The sequence below is a fragment of the Rhodofomes roseus genome (assembly GCF_022264815.1).
Source record: "Rhodofomes roseus strain CIRM-BRFM 1785 chromosome Unknown C8Q71scaffold_5, whole genome shotgun sequence".
In the NCBI taxonomy this organism is placed as follows: Eukaryota; Fungi; Basidiomycota; class Agaricomycetes; order Polyporales; family Fomitopsidaceae; genus Rhodofomes; species Rhodofomes roseus.
In genome coordinates this window covers 1,198,338-1,215,052 of record NW_025952961.1, presented here as the reverse complement: position 1 = coordinate 1,215,052, position 16,715 = coordinate 1,198,338, and the positions used below count along the sequence as shown (strand labels likewise).

The following is a 16,715-nucleotide window of genomic DNA, read 5'->3' as shown; positions in this document are numbered from 1 at the left end:
GAAGGCAGTTCGAGTCCGCTGGGCCGGGATCGCCAGCTCGGTTGAGACGCTACACCTGGGCCCGAGGCACGCGAGGTGCAGCGAATCGGTGAGTGAGGGCGCGGGGGAAGGCAGTTGGGCATGATTGACAGAATCGAGCAACGGGACCGCCCGCGTCGAGGGCATGTAGCCAGCGCGACGCCCATTTGATGGTCATGGCACGAGAGCGCAACGAGCGGCAAAGGAGAAGAGGTGTGGCGGGTTCAGCGGTGGTCATGGCACGCGGCTCAAGTCCGCTCTTCTTGGCCATCACCCCGCTTTCCATCTGCCCACATCCTCCTCTGTCTGGCCCGGCCCTCCACACGTCCTCTCGACCGCGATTTGCGGCGTATATCTCACAGCGCGCGTGGCCAGACTTGGTCTGGTGTATCCAACCCTCCGTGGGCGCCAAGGCGAACCTGATCTCGAATCTGCAGTTTGTCGGCCCAAACCACTGGCATCCGGGTCCCGGGTGAAGCCTTTGTGACTGTCTCCCGTCGTGCATGGCGGCAGCTCTCAGCCATATGCTTTCCGCAAACGGTCGTATCGAAGAGGGACCAGATGTGGGTTCGTCGCGCGACCGCGAGCGGCACGACAGCAACCGCTCCCAGCAGTTCCAGTCGCCGGCGGCCCTCCGTACACAACCTTCATTCAACGCTTCTCAAGCCTCGGCCCCGAGTTCCCAAACAGTCACTGTCGAAAACATGCTTGCAGCGCACGTCAATGCTCGAGATCCCGTTCGCAGTGCACTCGACACCGCGGTCGCCGAGCGGAACAGTCTGTCGTTGCAGAACACACAACTGTGGAAGCTCATCGAGAAACAACGCTCCGGCTATGGACAGTTGATGAAAGAGCTGGAACGCGTCCGCGGTGAGCGCGATGCCTACAAGGCACGCCTAAGAGCAGCTGGAGAAAACACGGATGCGCTGCTTCGCTCGCATCGCGACAGGGAGAAGCGTGAAGGCAAGGAGGCTACGCTTCGGTCGTCTTCGTCTCATTCTCAGCTGAGAGGAAGTGAGGGCAGTGTTTCGAGCTCATATGCATCGGACCCTCGTGCTCATGTGGCGCGAAAGGGCTCGGCGGATAGTGAGTAACCTGTCATTGTGTCTTGGCCTTCTCATTCATTGTGTCGCAGCGGCGCGGAGCCTTCAACACTCTCATTCACAAGAACAGACCCTGCGCTCACACCCTCTCAAGAGGGACCTATCTGGCTCCCAATCCAGCCTGAACCTCCCTGCGTCCAGCTCGCGCGGACTTCCTGCGGCGCCATCCCCTCTTTCGACTATTGCCACCACACGCGGACAGAGTTTCCCTCGCGACGTCACGCCAGACGGGCGATCAACAGTGAATCAAACGATGAGCCCGACACAACAATCATTCACACAGACATCCTCTAGCAACTCAATATCCTCTTCGAGCACCGTCAATGCAGACCTTGCAGACCCCGTACTTGGACAGTGGCAATCTGGGTACCGGCCATCCATAGACACGGCAAGGCCAACGGGCAAAGTTCTCTTGACGCCTGCACCGGATTCTACCCGTCCGCTGCGCGACTCGCTCCCCACCCGAGTGCCACCATCACCTCATACGCAATCACCCTCCACACAACATTCCTCTCCAGATACGCCGTCAAATCATTCATTGAGCCCCTATTCCAACGGCGGCGAACCCAATGCGCGTCCAGGGCTTTCACGCGAGTCTCGCATTTCGTTGCCGGAGGAGGCGAAACGCTACTACGCGAACCTGGCCGATTCACCCATGCCCAGCCCGGGTCTCGGTAGCTCAGAGATGTCCTCGTCAGAATCACCAGCAAAGACTCAACTACCCCTCGTCGCCGAGGTCGCCGAGTCGTTACGTAGCCAGTCTGGCACGCCTGCGAGTTCCTCCGGGGCGCGGTCACGGAGCACAACAGCAGTGGGTGACGAGGCGGCTCCGTTCCTCGACATGGGCGACGGAGATAGCATGCATTCCAGCGAACAAGGGCGGCCGTCTATCACGGAGAATGGTCTACCCTACGACGATCGCGATTCGACACTCACCCGGCGGGAGAAGGAGGCGATACCTGAGGACTTCCCCTTGCCTCCGTCGACCAACAACTTCCCATACCCTGCCGGTGACATGCTCCGCGTCGCTCAACCGCAGACTTCCGAGCCGCCTCGGACACCGGTCTCCCCGTTCCCCATGCCCGATGTCGCGCCGCAGATGAAGTTCCGCGCTCTTCCTCTGCTCGCAAGTGACCTTCCGCATACGGAAGTCAACGTCGTGACCTCGACGATCCGTCCAAACGAGCGCGGCAAGGAGGTGCTCTCATTCGTCGTTTTAGTCAACCCAGGAGGAGGCAAGGACCCATGGAAGGTCGAGAAGATGTACAGCGACGTACTGGCTCTGGACGCACGGATGCGTGCGACCTTGAGCAAAAACGTGCTGAAGAAAATGGTCGCCCTGCCGGAGGGGCGGATGTGGCGAGACCATGCACCTGCCAAGGTGGACCAGAGGAAGGTGAGTTTCACACTATTGTGTATGCCTTCCCTTTCGCACTACCTATTGCGCATGTTTTGCCATTGCATCCTCCTTTGCGACAATGACCTGCGGTATTCGCCGTCCGCAACTAGCTCGTGTTTTTGCGCACGCCACTCTTCCAATTGGCCTCAGATACTGGTGGCTGTACCTCCGCGCATCTGCCGTAGTAACGGAGACTTTGTTGTTCAGTCAGGGCTTGGGGCTTCTTTGTCTTATCGTCCCATTCAGTCGTCGTAGTGAGGCTCACTTGCGAGACTTCTCACGCATCGTTTTCTCCGAAGCTGCACATTGAGTTCCGTGAATTGACCCTTTCCACTTGCAGCACGCCCTTCACGACTACCTGCGCTCACTAATAGCGTTGCCTGTCAAGAACAAAGACGAGGTCATTGCTTTCTTCACGTCCGACATCGTTCGCGAGGCCCAGAAGCCAGTGTCGCAACCAGGCTACAAGGAAGGCTATCTGACTAAGCGGGGCAAAAACTTTGGTGGTTGGAAGACAAGATACTTCGTACTCCAGGGTCCATCGCTAGAGTACTACGAGAGCGTGAGTGCCTTTCCATTGACTGTGCGCAACACTCTCATCTGCACACACGTGTGCATTGACTCCCTGCTTCCCCTTATCGTGTCTGCGCTAACAACCGCTTCTCTCTGACGTAGCGTGGGGGCGCACATCTGGGCTCCATCACGATCACCGGTGCACAAATCGGCCGACAGCAGAAGGCTCCCGATAGACGGGACGCAGACGAGGACAATGAGTATCGACACGCGTTCCTAATCATCGAAGCGAAGCGGGGGCCAGCCGGCTCGAGCTCGCGCCACGTCCTGTGCGCGGGTAGCGACGAGGAGCGTGACAGCTGGGTAGAGGAACTGGTGCGCTACGTGACGGGTGCATATACCGAAGACCAGGTCGCGGTTGTCCAGAACGGGCCCAGTCCCATTGCAGTCGGTAGCGCTGCGCAGAATGGCCAGGCGCAGTCGCGCGCAAGTACGAGCACAAATGGCCCCAACGATGCCTACTCCACGCCGAACAGTCGTCGAGATGTGGGCAGAGGTGACTTTGCAAACGGTCGGATGCCTGCACATATGTACGAGAGTACTCCGAGTCCAGTGAAGTCCATGGTCACGCCGTCGCCTCTCGAGCGTTCCTCTATTGACGTTGCACCGCTGTCCAACTCTATGCCCACGACGTCGCCGCTCATTGGCGAAGATGCAGAGATGCCCGCTGGCATTTCACAACGAGCGAACTCAGAATTGGGTCACTACGCCGATCTCAGAACGCCAGATCAGAGTCGCAAGAAGAACCGACGCATGTCCGTCAATCCTAGCAAGGCGCCCATTCCAGAGCCCATTCCAGAGCGCACGCCGTCGCCGGATAAGGAGGCTGCGATTGCCACCACGCCAAAGGTGGATGCGCACGGGAAGGTGAAGATCTCCGGGCCCATGAATGGCACGCCCATCCCTGCAGGGTACAAGTTTGGGGGCAAAGACGAGAGGCCAGAGCCGACGCCGCCGAGTTACAACGATCGGCGCGAAAAGGCAAAATCGCGGACCTTCTGGGGAGCCTTTGGTCGCCAGCACGGTATGTTCCTCATTCGACGCCGGACTCGAGTGGAGTATGACTGACTGGCACACTCGCTGCATCTGTAGACAAACCTGCCGTGCCCACCCTGGCGCCACGGCCCGTGTTCGGCGTTCCTCTGGACGAGTCGCTCGACGTGGCGCAAATTGCGAGCTTGCCGGCCATCGTCTTCCGATGCATTCAGTATCTCGAAGCCAAGAAGGCGGAGCAAGAGGAAGGCATATACCGATTGAGTGGAAGCTCTGCTGTCATCAAGAGTCTCAAGGATCGGTTCAACGCTGGTGCGTTTATTGCTTGTATTGCAATTCATTCGCGTCTAATGGCGTAAGCAGAGGGTGACGTCGATCTATTGAGCTCCGATGAGTACTGGGACCCGCATGCGATTGCTGGGCTTCTCAAGACATTCCTACGCGAACTCCCTGCGAGCATATTGACGCGTGATCTTCACCTGCGGTTCCTTTCAGTGATCGGTGCGTCATAGGCATGTGGTACATTCAATGGGGTGCACTAACCCCCAACGGTATAGACTTCGTCGACCCACAAGAACGCATCAGGGAGCTCTCAGTCCTCATTGCGTCCTTGCCCATTGCGAACTACAGTCTCCTCAGGGCGCTGACGGCGCATCTGATCTTGATTGTGCAGAACGCGAACATAAACAAGATGACGATGCGGAACGTCGGCATCGTGTTCAGCCCCACTCTTGGCATACCTGCCGGCGTCTTCAGTCTCATGCTGGGCGAGTTCAAACGCGTGTTCAACGTCGACGGCACGTTGGAGGAGAGCGCACCTGCGGAGGAAGAGGAGGTTGTCGATCGGCGCAACAGCAGACGGTACACTGATGCCGCGGCCGACCAGCTTCTGGGCCTCTCCGGAAGAGCACTGCCTGGTATGTTCCCTGCTCCTCCCCACTCGCAGTCGTAGTGCTGACATCATGCCTTCTGCCGTTGCAGTGAGTAATGACGACGCTCCGTCAGACGAAGGGGATGAGGCGTCCGTCATCGAAGATAGCACCGAAGGCACATATGAGAACGACGGGGACTACGTGGGATCCTCGGCGGGATCGAGCGCGGTGAACCTCCCACCAGGAAGCGGGGCCGCGCCTTCCGCTAGCCTGCAGGTGCCAGAGCAGACGGGCGGGATGGCGCCCGTCTCGTCTGTCTCCCGGTCGCGCGCGTCGAACGTTGCGGCGACACGGGGGCTCAACATCTCGACGTCTGACAGGGCGAACCACCGAAACTCTCACATCATGGGCCTCCCGTCGTCCCCGCGGCCGAGCCTTCGCGCGGCGAGCAGCGGAGCTCCTTCGCCCGGCGCGGGGGGCAGCCCGCTGACTCCCAGGTAGGTTCGCTATGCGTCTGTGCCGCATCGCGCATCATAGACACTGGCTTCGACGTGTACGAACAGTAGTCGCCTCCTCGTGTTCTGAAAACAGCTGTGGGAAGCACGTACGACATTGCGAGACGGCCTTGTGTATATACCTCTTTGCATTTACGGGTAGATTAGTACGAGTAGATATCATATACCCGCGCACGGTGCATTTGTCTGTGGACTCTCCTTCTGCGCTGTCCTAATAACAGCATGGGCGTTACAAGCTGACGAGAGAGGTAACTTATTTTGGTGGTGCGATGAGCGTGGCTACTTACGAGAGTCGAGGCGGGCATTGCGGGCGGCTGGAGCGTGGTGCCTGGCGGACTAGCGCGCGCGCGATCAGAAATTATGCGTGAGATACAGCGTTCGCGGGTACATACGCGTCCGCCGCAGACGTCTTCCGAGCGTTGTATTTTGGCCTCGGATCTGCTTGGTTTTCTCCCGCCACCGTGAGTAGCCGTGCTCGACCGGCCACAGCCTGCGCGCCGCAATGGGCTTCAGACAAGCCGCAGTGCTCTCTTCCGTCTCCTTCTTCCTCGGTGAGCCGTCTCCCGCAAGCCTGCCGGGCGACACTGACGATCTCTCTGCCACGGCATGCTTCGAATCGCCTGTTCTGCTGCTGCTGCTGCTGGTGTCTAGGCGTATTGCTCATCTGTCTGAACGTTGACTACCGCGTCCTGTTCACGCCGCTCACGGACGACGTACTGCGCGATGGCTTCGAGTTCTACACAACGTTCTACAATTCCCCGCCAGCCATCAAGGTACGCACGCACGCCCATGCACCCATCCACGTCCAGCCGGGCCCCGGCCTCCTATCCCTCGCCTTCCCCTTCTCTTGCCTCTCGTTATTCTCGTTATGCCCGTTCGCAACTGCCAACGGTTCAATCTGATGTCTCTTCATGATTCTCATTGTCCGCCGCACAGGCTCTGATGCATGCCGTCATGGGGATGGGTGCCCTGGGCCTCTGTGGCCAGCTGAACAGGTGGGACGAGAGCGCCATCTTCTTCGACGGGTCCTCGCTCGGTACGTCCCCCGCCTCCCGCTTCCATTCCCCCGGCTGACGCACACGACGCTGCTGCATCTCCTGTCGCGCTCGCCACCGGCAGCGGCGTACATCTTCGCGATGGCGGTGTACATCTCTGTGGGGATCCCCGCGTCGCGCTCGGTCGCGATCCCCCGCCCCGAGGACACGCGCGCCAGCCAGGTCGAGGCGCTCCGCGTACTGTCGGCGGGGAACACCATCATCATCGTCTGCCTTGGTGCAGTGCTCGCTCTCCAGGTACGTTCACGCCGTCCCCTGTTAGCCGACCCCCATCACCCATTCGCGTATCCCGCATCCATCCATCCATCCCCCTTGTTCCGCGCGATGCCCAATGAAGCGCCGTGTGCTGACAATTGCCTGCCGTCATTTGTGTATGTGTGTGATCGCAGGCCGGAGAGGAGTACGCGAGACGCATCGAAGCGAAGGCGAAGGAGGACTTCGAGCGGAGACATCCCGCGGGCGCTTCAAAAGCGCCGGAGACCAGCGAAGACACGACAGAGAGCAAGAAGGACAAGTGACGGGCGACGCATATGGCGGGACAGGGGGCAGCAGAAAACCGTCGGGCGGGACACATTTTTCCTCTTGCTACGCGACACACCGTGTAATCCGTGCATCTATATTTCGATCCTACCTGCGCAGTGCCTCGAGAAGGCATGATAGGCCCAGTACACTTCATCGGCTGTTTTCTACGGCCGTGGTATGACCGCCACAAAGTTGCTGACTGTGCTGTTAGATGCGAGGTGCTGGTGTGCTGAGTTCTGATTCATGATAGGCCGTGCTCTAGAAGTGGAAGCGATACCTGTGAGGAAGGACCATCATCAGGGGCAATGACTTCCTCTTCTATTGCACGCGGACATTCCCTGCACATCTGCAAGTGAAGTCGCTCTCACCAACATGTCCACAGTCGGCCGAACCTTCTGGGTCTGGATGGTGGCTACTTGCCAACAGTCGGTTACTAAGTTTCGTAAGTTGCCGTGCTGCACTTATCGCTGGACACCGTTCCACCCCTGCGTCAATTCGTCAACAACATGCTAGGCGGCGCAGCGAGGAAGGCCCCCAGTTCCTCGTAAAGTAATGAAGACGCTACTTATCTACCGGAGAAGGGGTTACACTGATAGTGGTGGAACAACTGTACAGGTACTTGGAATCTGGGAGGATCCTGGCATTCGAGGCTAGCCCATCTCGCAATCGACGTCAGGCGTGTCGGTTAAGAATACGGTTGGGGTGGCTCGAGAACGGCGTAGACCGCGAAAGAGAGCTCGCATGGATCGCTCGCGCGTGGAACACGACGATCAGATTGCGTGCGTTGAGTTGCCAGCGTCGGAGGGCCGGCGTCGCGAGGGGCTGGCTCGCTGGCCCGTGCGCGGACGCAAATGACGCGGCGTCCTTCCGCGACTCGGACGCGCTGGCCGTGCGCACCTGCCATTCCGGGCGGCCCATCATGCGTTGGCGGGTGGCGCCGTGTGCCCCGCGAATTTTGCTTCCGCCGCGCGATCGGGTCGTCTTCATTTTGCCGTGTCTGTGCCCGATCGGGCTACGCGCGGTCGATGACGGTCCACGGTGCGCCCGCGCGCCTGCCGCCCCCTCGCGGGAAGGGAACGTGTTCGCTGACTCGAGTCGGCGTGGGGCGACAAGTACGTACTCGAGTCTCGGGGAGCGTGTGCACCACCGCGCCTCCCAGACAAGGTTGGCAGCGAAATTCCTAGCATGCGGTGGCGACGACGACAGGCATGCTCGATGCGAGGGTCTGGAACCTGCAGCAGAAGTTCCCATGTGTAATCCAAGAATACCATACCGCCTCAGCGATAGCTCGTCGCGTTGGCAGGGCGCGCGCAGCCAAGGACAGAAACGATCCACTTCGGGGGTACTCGCAGGCTATGCCCGGTGAGGGCCATCACCAGAGCAAGGAAACGGCCCAACCTTGTCTGCAAGTGCGCGACGGGGTTCTGCACTACAAATTTTAACGGCCGTCCCACAGTGGCTGGCCTTGCGCGGACCTAGAACGCCCATGCCTGCTGCATCAGGCCAGGCCGACACCGTGCACTGGAACCATATCAGCGAAGAGCCTCTGTTCCACTTCCACGGTGTGCGTGGACAGGCGTGGAGGATCTCCTTCCACAGGCACACTTCCCGCCGGCATGCGAGCGCCAGCCTGCCCACCAGGGTCCACGCCTTCCGAGATCTTCACCCTGTCTGTTTGTCACTGCTGTCCAATTCGCAAAGCCAATAAGTAAGCTGTCCCATTGTAAATTGGACCAGCGCCATTGCCAGTGTCCACGGCTGCAAACTAAGATATGATGACACCAAGATTTAAGCAGCCCATCGGACATCTAGCGTGCACAGCGCTACCCTCTGAGATGAGGGTCATGATGCCAGACCGTTCGAGGGTGGATCACCGCAACGCATGATGGGTAGACGTGCGGATGCAGCACTGCGGCTCCCACTGAGCTAAAGCAGACGTGCATCCCAAAATTTCATGGTGAGAGGCCCTACGCACCTGGTGTTCTCACGGGACAGCCTTGGTCATCGCCGACGACTCCCACACAACAACGGCATATGCGGGAGCGAACGTGAAGACGCCAACTGGTCCATGTATTCGGGTGTCTTTGCAGCGGTGGAACGTGTACGTACAGACTGCGCGGAAATAGCCTGGGCAGCGGGCCTCGCCGCGCCGCGCTGGTTGGTAGGGATTTTCGGACGGGAGCGAGGACACCACCACTGGGCTCGTAGCTTCCCGAACGGCAGGGGAGCACAACGGTCGACAGAACCTGGCAAACTGCGATGGGAGGAGCCGAGCGCGAGTCTAAGGAGCCTACCCTTTCTGGTCGGTGGAGGATTGGCGAGTCAGCTGTCGCCTGGCTCCGTCACAACAGAGTTCAGTAGGAGTTGCGTGTCTGTTTTGGGCGAACAGTGAGAGGAGCGTGCGGGGCACCATTGTCGGGCGAGATTGGGACGAATCTCGCGTAGAGCCATTGTGCGCAGAAAGAGGGCAGGAAGCACGTCACCGTGACTCGGCTGGCTGAGATGAGATGGGCGAAGCGGGAGCTTCGGCGGTAAAGCAGAACAGTTCCGAGTTGTGGCGGCGGGAGCAGCGAAGCTGAGCCCGTCCAGCTGCCAGTGCCCCGCCTGCCAGCGCACCATTTCCGCACGCGCACACCGTTCCGCGTGTCCCTCGCGAAGCCCGGCAGCGCCTCCGAGTCCTCCACTGCGCGCTCGCGTCCTTCGCGCCCCCGCAAACAAACGCCACAACGTCTCTGCATACGATGCGTGCTCCTGTATCAGTGCGCAGCGCGGTGTGAAGTGGCGACGTCAGCGCACATTGACCCGCGACGCTCGCGCTCTGGGCAGCAGAGGGCAGCGACCTGGGCAGCAGGCAGCGGGGGCGGGGCAGAGCTGGATCAGAGCGATCAGAGCCTCGGCAGCACGGCAGAGACATCTGGCCGGCGGAGGCAAACCAAGTTCGCACATCGTCAGATTCGGTCGCCGTGACTCTGGTGTCACGGCCCAAATATGGTTAGGCGGCAAATTTGTTATCACTGCGAACTAAATTAACAGATGGGGCGACTTCCAGATCCATCGGGCGGACAGGGTCCCTTACCACTCATCCAGCCGGTGTACTTAAGTACCCGCTCGCTTGGCGGGGCGACGCTGCCCTCCCCTCCCCCGACAACGCTCGCCACGCCCGCCCCCGCCTTCGCAATACCGCCCCTACCGCCGTGCACGCAATGGACGTGAACTGGTGCCTCACCTGCGACCGACACATCGACGTGGTACGTGACACGCCCTCCGCACTCACTTCCGCACGCTTACGGTGCCGGTCTCTTCATTAGGAGGCCTACGCCCCTTACTGCTCACGGGAGTGCCTCGCCCTCGCATCTCCTGTCTACAACGCCTTCGACAACGCACCCATCGCTGAGAGCATCTCCGAGTTCGACGACTGCGACCTCTGCTCGCGCCTCGAGAGCTCCCTCCCCACGACGGAACGGAGCAGGTGGATCGGGAAGGGAGACGCGGGGATCTCTGCATGGGCGAGGGACGTTCCTCCGGGCCCGCCGAGCGGCCTCGACACCGTCATCTCCACCGCCGACCTCCGTCCACCAAAGCTCCTGCAGACCACCCGCCGACCAGTCCCGCCCAGCCTTTGCATGTCCAAAACTATACCCGCGCCCGCACCCTCAGGCCCCTCACGATCCGTACTCTCCTCTCTCCCCTCCCTCTCCAGCCAGTGCCCGACCAACACGAGCGTCGCCTCGCTCACTACCCCCTCCTCGTCTCTACCTCCCTCCTCGCCAATGGAGGCGCCTTCCCCTTGCCCTCCGACCACGACGACCATCACCGCTAAGGGCGGGTTCATCAGCGCTCTCACAGCGCAAGTCCGTTCATGGACCGCATCCAACAAGGAGTGCGTGCGAGAAGAGACGGTGACCCGCCAGTCGCGGACAAGGTCCTCCGTGCGCGCAAGGCCACTACAGTCTCTCGCTCCTCTCGACGATCCATCGTCACCCTTTCGAGAAGCGAAGGACAACTTCGCCTACGAGTTCGACGGCTATTGGGGACTTTCGACGGAGAAGCTTCCCCTTACCGACGATCATCCAGCCTTCCGCGCACGGGGCCGCCCCTCGTCGCGTATCGTCTCATGACTCCCCTGGCACCTCCGCTCTGCATCGAGGACTCTTTGTTTCTTGTATACTACGCCTTCGCCCCGAGCTGCCCGCAGCCTGTCATCGTCTTGCCGGGCCTACCCCCAAAAGATGACTTCTCATCGCTTGCTTGCATACATGGACTACTTATTTGCATACTACCTCTGCGCATCGTTCCCCTCGTAGCTACACATCTCGCTCTCATCAACACCAACCACCCCTCATTCGCCTCATTGCGCCGTCCTCCGTCGCTCACTCGCATATCCCCGCTTCGCATCGTCTCGATACCACTGTAGCCTCGCGGCACCCAGCCACGCCCGCCTATCCCTCTGCCTTCCGCGAAAAGCCCTACACGGCGCGCCCCGCTTCGCATTTCCTCGCGCCGTCAACCGCCATTCCCTCAGCCCCCGCAGCTCTCATCTTACAGTGCACGCCAGGCCGGATGTACGTTTTGTTTGTAGTGCGTATCGCGTGTTGTCACGGTACTCCCCCGGGCCCCGAGTATCTCAATAATTGGAATCCTCCTGCCCACGGCCCCATGTTCACATAGAGTTTGCATAGAAGGAATACTACCTCTTTCTGATCGCGTATGGCTCGATGCGTGTGCGTGTCCGAATTCAGAAGTTGTGAAGATGGGAAGGCCCGGCTCAAGGGCCGAGGTCTGCGTCGACCTCGCTGCCTGCACGCTTAATGGTGCGCTGTTGCTCATTTCGGCCGTGGCGGATGATTGGGCACAGAGGCGGCGCGTCACCTTGCATGACTGAGCGGCGTTCGCGATCCACGAGGCCACGTAAAGTACCGTTGTCGACATGTCGGTACGTGCGCATCAACTGTACGAGCCCCTGCTGACTGCCCTTCGTTCTGGATGCAGGGCCTCTCACCCTGTTCTGGGCTGTGCCCCCGAGAGCGGACGCCATCAACCCCGCCCGCGGGTCGGGACGTCCAAATCGGATGGCTTGTCCTGATCCAACTCCTACCAACTCGAACTAATTTGTAGGTAGAGGCGCCCGGGCTCAGGTGGCCCACGGGGTGCCTGTGCGAGGATTGGCCGCACCCAGCTTGTCTAGGCCTGCCGCTCAAACAATGCGTCTCGGACGTAGGACGGCGCCCACCGAGATGCGTTACTCAGAAAGGTCCGTCTCGTGTGCTGTGCTCCTCCCGCGTCCGGCCAGTACGTCTCGCTGCGTCGTACCATGATCCCGGCAAGCCCCAGCCTGGACCCTCGGAGGACCCTGCACCACGCACACTGCACGTCCGCCTTCTCAAACGTTAACGTCGAACGTCGTCGAATGCGAAGACGGACTTTGACTGGTGATACTCCCGTGTCTGCCAGTGCGATGTCCCCAGACGTACTAGTCCTCGTGCACGGCCCCAATCGCCCCCTCCGACTCGTCGCGCACACCTAAACACTCAACACATACAAGGCCTCCGCGCGCACCACGAGCTGCCCCTTCTCCCAGCGCCGGGGCTGCCCGTGGCATTGAATCGCGCAATCAATACAGTCCGTCTCCCTTCCTGGGTTCCGCGCTGATATGCTTCCATCCCCGCGAACGGGTCACTCTATAGGGATCGCCGATCGCGCTGGCCAGGGAGCAGCTGTGTTGCGACGTGCGGAATCGCTATCGCAGCGCAGCGTGGGTGCGTGCACGGCGCGCGCCCCTGGCTCTGACAATACGGCCTCCGCTCGCTCGCTGCGACGCGCGAACCGAATGGGAAAGCGCAAGGGTTGTTCGCGCGCGCCTGAGCTTCTCCCTTTTGTTTGCGTTGGTATTGCTGCGAGCTGATATGACGACGCTGCCAGTGCGGGATATGGGCGGGAGAAGGCGCATCGTTCGGTGAGTGCGATCCCCCCTGTTGGGCTCCGAGACTGGCCGTCCGGAGGCTGCGTGCAACATGGATACGGCAGACTGACACGGGTTCTTGTGTAGTGACTAGACGGTACCGGGAACTTGGTCTGTCTGCTGGTTGAAAGACCAGCTGCGCTATCTGATGAACTGTACGTAGCATAGCTAGGGATTGTCCTGTCCTCAGAGTCTGGCCTCGGTCGACCGCGGAAGGAGGACATTTGTCTCGATATCCGACATACATCCGTATGCATCATAGTGGCTCATCCCACCGGACTTGTCGGTGAAACGCAGTTTGTTCTCAGTCGAAAACACGGAATGATTGTGGTGACAAATAAATAATTACTGTCGCACTTCGCTCCGTGGTCGTCGGTGCCCGACTCACCCCGCCCAAGCAGTCCCAGCAAAACCGGTGATTGCGTGCCGTACGGCAGGCCTCAGGGCGCGTAGGGCGCACAGGGCGCGCTTTCCCGCCTCGGCGAAGGACTCGCCGTGCGTTGGCTTGTGCCACGCTGTGCTGCGGGCGCCTCCCCGCACCCCAGACGATCGTGTTGATGCGACGATCAACAGCGCCCGATTTTGACGGGCGCGATCACAGTGGAGCCACCCCCTTCGCGGCGGGCACGACGCGGCGCGAGACCGCCTCGCTATCGATAGCGGGAGGGTCTTTGCGCGAAGGGGGCGTCGACGCGGGAGGCGGCCAGGAGGAGGCAGGCGAAGGCAGGAAGCAAGCAGGAAGGCTCGGACGCAGTCCTCACGTGGGAAGGCGATAGCACATGGCAGCGTTTTCGGCCAAACGGGCGTGCGGACCCGCTCAGTCAGCGCTCGGCCGCTGTGTCACAGAACGTGACATGCCATATGCGGCAAGGCGGCCTACCGGACCCTTTGGGCAATACGCGCTATCGGGACGGCGTCCATCAGACGGGACCGCTGGCCGACCTTGCCTAATATGGTCACAGCGAGCCCGACCTGCACGGACAGGCACGCCGTTCTTCCCGCGACACTCATCTATCTCACTTACTCGTCCGGCCTCAACTGTTGACCCGATCTACGTCCTGAACACACCGGTGGCTCGCACTGACACTCCCGTCCGTGCGCTTCCCACCCATGGGCTGGAGTCCACAATGCACCAGGAAGACAGTTTCATCGTGCTGCCAGAAGCATGACAGGATCTCAGCAGGATCAGCTGGCACGAAGCCAATCCGAAGCCAATCTTCCCCATTTGCGGGCAAGGCCTCGGGCGATATGTCTTCGGGCGGTGCATCATGTTGGTGGCGTTCCCTACCAATGACCTTCCCAGCGATAGCTCGTATGTTCTCTGGATCTTGAATGATGCAATTCTTCACAGCGGAAGTCGAGCTCCCGCTCATGCTCCTCGTCATCGCGACCGGACCGCCAGTCGCTGGGCAGAACTGCGCACGCCATTATTCTCGAAGAGAACAACTCTCTGTTTGCTTCCGTGACACGCCTTCCCGCCGCAAGACGCTGCAAGGGGACAAGCTCGGAAAGTGGCTTCCGATTCGGCACGGTCGACGGGTGCATTCTGAATTTCTGACGTGCCTCGCGAGCCCCTGTGCAGTGTGCACAATGACCGAGCACTCCGCAAGCCGACGCCGACTCGAGCGGATGCATTCTATATTCAGGCGCGGAACCATCTGCACGTTAATGCCCATCTATCACCAGGCCAGATCACATCGTCACACTCCCCGACTGCGATGCGGCGCGCCGCCCTTCCCAGATCTGCCGAGCCTAAGCGCAGGCACCTCACGATCCAATCGCGCCCGACCCGCGCAAGGACGTGTCATCCCTGCCGTCCCAACCTTCTCCTCTATGGTCTGCACTCATTGTGGCTTTGTGGCGTAGAGCACCCTCGGCCGTCGCAGCGTATCGCCACTGGTTCGCAACAGCGCCCGCTCCCTGACACTCCCTTCCACCAATTTGCACCAACGGCGCAAGGACGCATCTGCCGCCGTAGCAATCCAGCCAAGCTGCCTGTGCGTTCAGCGGGTTCTCAGGCCAAGGCCACACCACAGTCATGCGCCGGCATATCGCCCTCCTCGTCCTATTTTTGTGATCATTCCATTTGATTGCGTTCCTCCAAGCGCGTTTGCCCGTGCCGCGACGTCGTCGATATCTGTCCGTTTAGGTTTGGTGGCCAAATTCATCGGGCTGAATCCATGGAGACTTCTGTGCCCGCTAGCCTCCTAACCCATTAGACCGCGCCCAAGCGTGACACCACCCGCAGGGCAACAGCGACGAAATCCTCCTGGGGTCTTTCTAGAGCAACTGCGATGATGGGCTTACTTCGCATGCAGGTACGCCCGGCGCTCACACAGACCGTCCTGTGAACCCGTCTCGCTTACATCCACGCTTGAAGGTACTGTGATGTATAAAGCAATAACCCCGCGCTATTGAACCTTTATGTCCGAGGCACAGAGTCTGACATGTCTGGCTGCTGCATGACCTACGTGCGCGCGGCCGAAAGGCGAACCTGCTAGCGACTGCATGCGCTATTCCCTCCAGAGACACCTCTGTTATTGGTGCCATCGCAGGCTATCTCGGACCATGCACGACACTTCAATCATGGCCACTCGTGACGCAACACGCAAAACAGACGCAATAACCGCGCGCACTGACAATCCAGGACTGTATTCGGCGCCGCACAGAGAGCGTCGCGCACCGCAAATTCACGTCATCCGCACCCGTAGCCTCTGTGACATCGAAGTGACCCTCCCGGACGGTACCTCCACCCAGGCCCTCCCGGATCTACAAGGTACATCACTCTTGATATGCCGTCATACGCACCGATACTAGGAGCCACTCAGATAGAGCTTTGTATTCAGAACCTCGCGCAGGAGCATGGCGTCGGTCGCGATGCCCATTACGCCGCATCAGCTCCTTCCATCCGCCTCAGCCCCAGCCCCGGCCCCAGCCCCAGGCCCACTCGCGCTTCGCCATCTCGAGGGCACTTCCCAAAGGCTTCTGCGTTGACGCAAACTCGAGCCCACGGTGGAGGCGAAGGCAGACGCGAAGCCCGCGCTCGGAGCGCGAAGCTCGCACAGCTGACCGCACGCAGGGGCGCCTCCCACGACTGAATGCCAACTCTCTTTACCTGCCTGTACAGGGTGCGAACGCGCGAACCGGCGGCACCGCACGGGGGCGGTCAGGCGGTCGCAGTCGTGGTCGTGTGCACGCCCCCAGCCGTGTCCCGTTCTGCTCAGTGATCTTCTTCTTGCCTTCCATGCGCAGCATCGCGATTTGAGGGACGTGTCGAGGACGCTATTTAGTTTTACGAAATTGGAGGCTGCCTGATTCGAGGGAGCAGTTCGAATCGGCGGCTCAGATCATCATTTACCAGGGATCAACTGGCTGCGGTGTGACTTGCGAGATCGCGGCGACCCCAAAAACAAATTCTCATAATGAAATCGTGCCTCAAGGTAGCAACCCACATCCCTGGCGCCACCATCATGGCCAGATCATGGCCCTGCCGAGCGTGAGTACGCTAGATGCTTCAGATACTTGTATGCAACAGACCACAGGCCGTGGCGACTAGTACACGAGGCGTCGCAACGTTGCTGTCGACCTAGGCCTACTGTAAGTATGTCCTCCGTTACGTCTCGACGTAAGGAGTCGACCTTCATTTTCTGTTGACTGATTGATGGGCGACGGAAGCAGATTTGCACCCACCCTGCGATCTCGATTC

General features: G+C 60.2%; 6 protein-coding genes across 6 annotated transcripts; all 6 read left to right on the top strand.

The window, feature by feature from the left end:
• The first annotated feature begins 256 nt into the window (after positions 1–256).
• C8Q71DRAFT_745832 (uncharacterized protein) lies at positions 257–5,848 on the top strand. The gene is made up of 8 exons (XM_047923029.1): positions 257–1,104; positions 1,154–2,517; positions 2,861–3,082; positions 3,196–4,117; positions 4,186–4,398; positions 4,450–4,587; positions 4,644–5,003; positions 5,068–5,848. Exons 1-8 carry the CDS (start codon positions 522–524, stop codon positions 5,457–5,459), a joined length of 4,194 nt encoding a protein of 1,397 aa, XP_047781756.1. The 5' UTR covers positions 257–521; the 3' UTR covers positions 5,460–5,848.
• C8Q71DRAFT_477424 (Shr3 amino acid permease chaperone) lies at positions 5,729–7,318 on the top strand. Its single transcript, XM_047918801.1, has 5 exons — positions 5,729–6,024; positions 6,125–6,246; positions 6,410–6,509; positions 6,593–6,765; positions 6,918–7,318. The coding sequence occupies exons 1-5, from the start codon at positions 5,976–5,978 to the stop codon at positions 7,044–7,046; spliced, it is 573 nt and encodes a 190-aa protein (XP_047781755.1). The 5' UTR covers positions 5,729–5,975; the 3' UTR covers positions 7,047–7,318.
• Positions 7,319–7,392: 74 nt separating this feature from the next.
• Positions 7,393–8,732, top strand: C8Q71DRAFT_477623 (uncharacterized protein). The gene is made up of 2 exons (XM_047918803.1): positions 7,393–7,599; positions 7,647–8,732. Coding segments are annotated over exons 1-2 (771 nt in total). The 5' UTR covers positions 7,393–7,598; the 3' UTR covers positions 8,417–8,732.
• A 1,518-nt stretch (positions 8,733–10,250) lies between these two features.
• On the top strand, positions 10,251–10,907 carry C8Q71DRAFT_689248 (uncharacterized protein; the record flags this gene model as incomplete). Its single annotated transcript, XM_047919844.1, has 2 exons — positions 10,251–10,298; positions 10,359–10,907. Coding segments are annotated over 2 exons (597 nt in total), but the record flags the coding sequence as incomplete, so codon positions are not given.
• A 3,045-nt stretch (positions 10,908–13,952) lies between these two features.
• C8Q71DRAFT_477305 (uncharacterized protein) lies at positions 13,953–15,165 on the top strand. The gene is made up of 2 exons (XM_047918799.1): positions 13,953–14,279; positions 14,361–15,165. Exons 1-2 carry the CDS (start codon positions 14,120–14,122, stop codon positions 14,873–14,875), a joined length of 675 nt encoding a protein of 224 aa, XP_047781752.1. The 5' UTR covers positions 13,953–14,119; the 3' UTR covers positions 14,876–15,165.
• On the top strand, positions 15,166–16,452 carry C8Q71DRAFT_477306 (uncharacterized protein). The gene is made up of 3 exons (XM_047918800.1): positions 15,166–15,327; positions 15,390–15,785; positions 15,856–16,452. The coding sequence occupies exons 2-3, from the start codon at positions 15,518–15,520 to the stop codon at positions 16,272–16,274; spliced, it is 687 nt and encodes a 228-aa protein (XP_047781751.1). The 5' UTR covers positions 15,166–15,327; positions 15,390–15,517; the 3' UTR covers positions 16,275–16,452.
• Positions 16,453–16,715: the final 263 nt, after the last annotated feature.